This window comes from Phaethon lepturus, unplaced genomic scaffold (genome assembly GCF_000687285.1).
Source record: "Phaethon lepturus isolate BGI_N335 unplaced genomic scaffold, ASM68728v1 scaffold14392, whole genome shotgun sequence".
NCBI lineage: Eukaryota > Metazoa > Chordata > Aves > Phaethontiformes > Phaethontidae > Phaethon > Phaethon lepturus.
The window spans coordinates 39,771-46,709 of record NW_010521327.1 but is presented as its reverse complement, the minus strand read 5'-3'; the positions used below and the strand labels follow the sequence as shown (position 1 = coordinate 46,709).

Sequence of the window (6,939 nt, the reverse complement as noted above, 5' to 3'; positions counted from 1 at the left end):
GTCAGAACACTGAACAGAGACAAAAAAGGGAGGGGGGAGGGAAGTGACCCCTAACTTATGGCCCCTTTTAAGCAAAGGGCAGAGTCTTTCAGAAGTCTGACAGCAAAGTGTTTGCCAAAGGAGGCTCGAGAAGCGCTCTGCCTATGTGATAATGTAACTATAACCTCCTTAGGAGGCAAGTCTGATCAGCAGTCCCAGTTAAGAAATAAATACTTCTGAGGAACCTGCACCTCCACCCCGTGCACAGTCTGCTCCAGTCAGCACAGAAGGAAGGATCTGGCCTGCTTTTGCACCAGCATGAAAGAAGCTGCAGTCAGGCAGAGATAAAAGATGTGGAGGGACAGGAAGGAAGAACTCTGTGGCAGACAAATATGCCGTAAAACTTGATAGGCAATGAGTGAAAGGCCTTTAAGAGAGCATGGCTCGCTGAATATTTCATTAGTCTGGTGTTTTATGACCATTTAAAATACGTTCTGTCAAAATGATGCTGAATCTTCCTATAGTTTAAGCATTACACCAAGACAAAAGCACAATGCTGCTAGTAGCATTACACCTAATAGTTGTGCAAACAGCAACAACACAGCACTTCTTACATTTAGTTAATTTAGATCATTAAAAAAAAAAATTAATTCCCAGCTACAGAAAATAAGGAAAAGATGTACAGTTTTGATGCAATTTAAATTGACTTCTGACCATTCATCTAATTCTATTTTCATTTCAACTATACATAATCAGAATACTTCCTTCACAATTAGCTATGTTTCTCTTAACAAACTAGAAAACAAAAATACATAGGTCGATGCTTAATTCAAAGCATAGAACCTCCAGTAGAATCAAGTGTTTGTAAGTAAGCATGGAGTCCAATAAACCACATCTGCCTCAAAGAGCCACAAACAATTAATGCCACCATTAAGCAGAAACCATGACTACATTAGTAAGTAAAGATCTGTTGCATTTGAAGTGAAATAGTATTTCAGATAGATTCATGAAGAAACCAGCCACCTACATACCAATATGAAAAACTGGCATGGTGCTATCTGTTCAGCATTATCTGATCATAGCCACCTTTAACCTAAACATTGTATAAAAAAAGAGCAAGTTTCCCCTAGAATGTAGATATGGATCAGCAAGTTTTAATAACCAGCCAAAGGCTGGGTGGGAATTAATAAAACTCTTCTGGTTTTTTTTATACAATGTGAAATATATTCATTAAAGTAATTCTTTGAAGAAAAGTACAGGCTAGTATATGGGATCCTGCATTAAATTTCAGCACTTCTTAAGATCTTAATATACGGAAGCACAAAGCAGTGTACTGGATGCTTGAAAAAAAAAGCTGAAAGTTCAGGTGTATGAGGCATCCCTTCCCCTTTCTCTTCGCTCATCATTTTATCCAAAAGACTTAATTAAGCTCATGCTTTATACACCCATGTTCTCCTGATGACAGAGTCCTGCAGAAAGTGAAAACAAAGACACTGAAGAAAAGAATAGAAAAGAATGCTCAGAAGAAAGGAGTTACCATACTTTTTTTTTTTAAGTAAGGAAACCATTTAAATGCAAACAGCTGTATTAATGCAGCATTCAGGTCAGACTTTATGCAAAATCCAGTAACCCAATTCAGAGTTACTGCTACCACAAACATTACTCAGCTGCACTCAACACAGGAAGTCATTTTGTATGCAGGTATGCATTAGGTACTTCTAAAATGCAGGTTGAGGAAGAAAGGTTGAACTGGAAAGAACTCTGGTTTGATCCGCAACCCCCTCAACCAATAGATACAAAAATGCAATAATTTTTTTTTTTTTTTTAACATACCTAGCTTTGAAAAAAATTACTCACCAAACTAACAGTAAGTGAAGGTGCTGACTTCCCAAGTGCTTGGTAGCGCATGCGAACAAGGTTAGAGGTTTCTGCAGGTTGCCACAGCTGTTGTCCAGTTGCATTGGGAAGCAGATACTTGCCTGCCAAGTTAAAAGAAGAGTGTGTTAAAATATTACATGCTGCAGATGAGACAATGCAATGGATAGAGTTTACTAAAGATAACACTCTTACCATTCTAAAATGTTTCTTTCTTTCACTATAGCCCTGACCAGAGGGGATGCCATCAAAACAGAATTCCTATTATGCACTTGCTAGCCCTTCACGTCGCCCTTCCACAAGCTGCGCTTCTCTTAGGCAAATTAATTTTTTCAATATTCACAGAATCATAGAATCATTAAGGTTGGAAAAGACCTTCAAGATCATCAAGTCCAACCATCAACCCAACACCACTATGCCTACTAAACCATGTCCCGAAGTCATGGGACACGTTGTCACGTGTCATGTTCACACGTTTCTTCAATACTTCCAGTGATAGTGACTCCACTACCTACCTGCATGGCCTGTTCCAGTGTTTGACCACCCTCTCTGTGAAGAAATTTTTCCTAATATCCAGTCTAAACCTCCCCTGGTGCAACTTGGGGCTATTTCCTCTCGCCCTATCACTAGTTACTTGGGAGAAGACACCAACACCCACCTCACCACAACTCCCTTTCAGGTAGTTGTAGAGAGCGATAAGGTCTCCCCTCAGCCGCCTCTTCTCCAGACTAAACAATCCCAGTTCCCTCAGCCGCTCCTCATAGGACTTGTTCTCCAGACCCCACAACCAGCTTCGTTGCCCTTCTCTGGACACGCTCCAGCACCTCCATGTCCTCCTTGTAGTAAGGCACCCAAAATTGAACACAGGATTCAAGGTGCGGCCTCACCAGTGCCGAGTACAGGGGCACAATCACTTCCCTACTCCTGCTAGCCACACTATTTCTGATACAGGCCAGGACGCTGCTGGCCTTCTTGGCCACCTGAGCACACTGCTGGCTCATATTCAGCCAGCTGTCAACAAGCACCCCCAGGTCCTTTTCCACCAGGCAGCTCTCCAGCCACTCCTCCCCAAGCCTGTAGCATTGCATGGGGTTGTGGTGACCCAAGTGCAGGACCCGGCACTTGGCATTATTACACCTTACACAGTTGGCCTCAGCCCATCGATCCAGCCTGTCCAGATCCCTCTGCAGAGCCCTCCTACCCTCCAGCAGATCAACACTCCCATCCAACTTGGTGTCACCTGCAAGCTTCTCTCAACTGTACCTTTCTACTACCTAGAAATACAATTAATGCAACAACAGAATGCAAACATCCAGAATGGTGCGTCTGAACCAAAGAAACTTAAATTCTTAAGGCTATCCAAAAATAATTAAAAAAACCAACAACAACAACAACAAAATATGCTATCTACCCCTTGAAGGAATAAGGTTCTGAGTGTGAGGTACAAAGTGAGGTTTATTGGAATAAGGTACTTGTGTGGACAACCCTCTCAGTGGGGACTATTCTGCTTCTACTCCAAAATTGCTTACAGTATGCCTAACAGGTATCACTCAGTTCCCAAGGAATAATCCTTAACCTGGCATCCCAAGTAAGAGGAGACCACCAAGGCGCCAGCCAGCCATTCCTCAGGAGCACTAGCAGCGGAGCTGCCAGGGCATAGTTGATACCTCCTCGGTATCAAACGAGTTTGAACCTCCTTGGGGGCTGCTGTGCCTACTGCCCAGCGGCATCGCTGCACCGCGGCCCAGGCAAGCTCGGGCCCAGTGCAACAGAAGGTCAGACCCTCCCATCAAAGCACTGCCACTCGGTCTGGATCGTCCCTCCACAGGTACTAATTAGTCAGAAAGCACCTCTGGCTCAGTAAGTCCCCAAGCTGCAAACCAGCAGCAGGGAGAATACTCAGGGAATTATATTAAGAGGACAAGCATGTAATGATACTGTTCTTTTCCGCTTACTTTCAGCCACTGCCAGGAAACAGGACACGAGGCTATATACTGGTCTTAGCAAATAAGTCCACCGCAAATTCTTAGTTACCTCTGAAAACTATGCAAAAGTCAGACAATTACACTACTAAAGCAACTGACTTCTCCTAGAAGACCAACGGGCTGATGCAAAGTGACAATTCAAGAGATTTTTTTTTTTAATCAAATCTAGGTTCAAAAAAACAATGCAAGATTTTGATTGAACAGCTCAAATGAAAACCATTTTCCAAACCAAACCACATGTCCTAAACATGTTTCCTGAAATTATTAATTCCCACCTCATTGATCTTGTCACCTCAGAGAACCATGGAGTGGGTACATGCATGGCTATTGACACAACATTTGCAGCCTGGTGATGGGCACCAAGTTGCCAGGAAATCAAAGGCCTCAGCTTCATCATCTTACTTTTAACAGTAGATTCACAGAGTTGCTGAGTCTCTGGAAACTGTCTTGGGAGCCACAGACTTCCCAAGCAGCAGCACAGGATAGCCTTTTTAATGCTTCCTAACCAGTCTTCAAAATGTGCTCCTTGTCACACTGGTAAAGAGAAACTCATGGTCATTTTTCACCCCATTTGCTAACAGCTTGCCTGAGACTGTAAAAAAAAAAAATGTACAAAAAAGCTGTGGATTCTTGCCCAATTATCCAGGATAACGTTTTTCCAGATCTGGAAAAACTGAATTTCCCATCTGCTCTCTCTGCCTGTTTCTATCAGATTCTCATTACCTTTTTACATAGGCTCCCACCATTCTCAATGAAAAGGATGCCATAAAAAGCTTAAAGGCACTGATTGCAATGTCCACACCTTTGATACTCCATTGATGTCAATCCTAGAATATGCCAGTGACACATGCAGTCAGTTACAGCTTGTATCTATCACCTCAAAAGGATGATTCTTTCTCATCCAGACAGGAAAAAAAGAATTAAGAAGTGAGTGGAAAAAATTGTTTACACATACCTTGCATTTAAACAGGTCTGTTCTATTTCTTTAATGCTTTCCACATCAAAACAGGCCTATGCATTTTCTTTACCTGCTGTTTTGACTCCTCTCTTGAGAGTAAATAGTGAGACGTAGCTCTCTGAATGAAACCAGATATTTCCTAGTGCTGGGTCCCCAATTTCAAAAATCTCTGAGGCTAAAATGTAGACTACAAACACTATAATGAAACTCTACAAGAAGGCTCCTAGAACTCCAGCAAAGTCAAGACTGCTCCAAACAAGACATCATATCGCTGATGGTAACACCAGTAAAATACTTTGGCAACACCTATTTCATCAAACAGGACAACAGGACACATATTACACAAAGCAGTCTTAGAAACTCTGTATCAACCCACTCTAGAAGCCACCAGGAGAAATATGTTAAACAATTTGCAGCTTGATTGCCTGTAGCATACTCTTAATGCATTTCATCATTTTAGGACTCACTACTGAAAAGTGATAGAGTTCTCCTCTTTAGTACAAAGGAGAATGCAAGCAAGTAATAGTTCTGTTTTAATAAAGCTTGTTCTAGAACTGGGGAAGAGCATCACTCTTTGGTCAACCAATGCACTTTCTAGTAGGGGTTTGAAACTAGTCTCAAATTCCATTGTCCGACACTAGGCCTTTCCCAGACCGCATTTCAGATGAAATGCAATGTCATCATTTCAGATGAATCGCATTGAGCTTCCCAAGAAAAAACCTGAAGGTAGTAATTTGTATTTTGTCAACAAATTAACCTAGTTTAGTTTAGGTTTGGATCCCAAGCCAGAAAGGTTTAAATAAGAAATCAATGAAGTCTAGGAGGAGAAAGGCATATGAGAGATAAGTGCTACTGTTCATCCTTGTACTTACTTTTTGTTTTAAATGGGAGCCAGACCCAAAGCCTGCAGACCTAATATTGTGACTCCTGTCCATGTCAGTCACTCAGCAGAGCAGAGCACTCCGTATCTCACCATGTCCACAGCTATGCTGACACAGAACAGCTCTAATAGCCACCTTTATCATTTATCCTTAACAGGCATCTATATTTTATTCAGTTTTTATCTTGCTCAAACATCTGAACAAAAGTCTAAGATATTTTGGTACAGAGGCTAGAGAAGAGGCAATTCTACTCTTTATGACAACCAATTCTTGTCCTAAGCCCTTCCTTCATCCATAAGATTCTTCCTGACTGACAAGAAAGCAGAGTAGATTAACTCAGCATCAGGGTCAGTGTCTGTACTGTAAGAATTCTAATATTCCATTATTCCGCTTGCATGATTAACCTCTAGAAATATTTAAAATAACATTAGTGGAGTAGCTAATTGGGCAGTCAACACGATCAAAATTGCTAATGAAAATGTGAGCATGTGTGATGCTAGAATGATCTCTCCTCCCATCCTTACCCCAAACAGGAGCCTTGAGGGCACTGCAGGTTTCACAACACACTGAAATTAAGGCAAGCGTAGCAGACTACTGTCTAGAACTCCAGTTCTTCTTTTCATAGTACATCCATATATGCTTTTAAACACAGAAATGGCATATAATAGCTACACTTTCTATAGAAGCAAAAATAGCCATGGTTTATGCAAAAAGATGGTAAAAGATAAATCTCTTATCTGAGAATAACACTAACCTTCATGAAGAGGCATACTGCCAGGAGATAAGCAGTTACCCACAAGAATGCCAACTGCAGTAAAGTATCCAGAAAATAACAACTGTACTTTTAATATTATGCTTCTTAAAATAGGAGAAGCTAGACATACTTTACAGGAATGCAACGAGGCTTTCCCATTTCCAAAAGCAAATGGAACATCAATGTTTCTTATGGCAGAAAAAAAAAATTTCTTCCAAAGCTCAGCCTGCTTTCTTTGAGGGTTAGGGTGCCACTGCATTAAACCACCACACAGTAAAACAGTCCCTGCCCACAATGAGTTAGCCGGCAACTCTCCTTGGATTCCTCCACTTTTAAAAAAAAAAAAAAAAAATCAATAATCCCCTCAGACTACCCACGCCTCCTTTTTCTTGCCTCTATAGTACTCCTGTATTTTTTCCCACTTGTTGTGGTTTAGCCCCAGCTGGCAACTAAGTCCCATGCAGCCGCTCGCTCACTCCCCCACGGTGGGACAGGGAGAGAATCGGA

At 41.5% G+C, this 6,939-nt stretch overlaps 1 protein-coding gene across 1 annotated transcript in view; it reads right to left on the bottom strand.

Moving 5' to 3' along the window:
• Positions 1-1,836: 1,836 nt before the first annotated feature.
• LOC104616462 (microtubule-associated serine/threonine-protein kinase 4-like) overlaps positions 1,837-6,939 on the bottom strand; it is a gene marked incomplete at its 3' end in the record, with an annotated part of 17,998 nt that continues 12,895 nt past the window's right edge. Inside the window, exon 3 of the mRNA XM_010281483.1 lies at positions 1,837-1,958. Within this exon, the coding sequence (XP_010279785.1) occupies positions 1,837-1,958 (122 nt within the window). The remainder of the gene's footprint in view (positions 1,959-6,939) is intronic.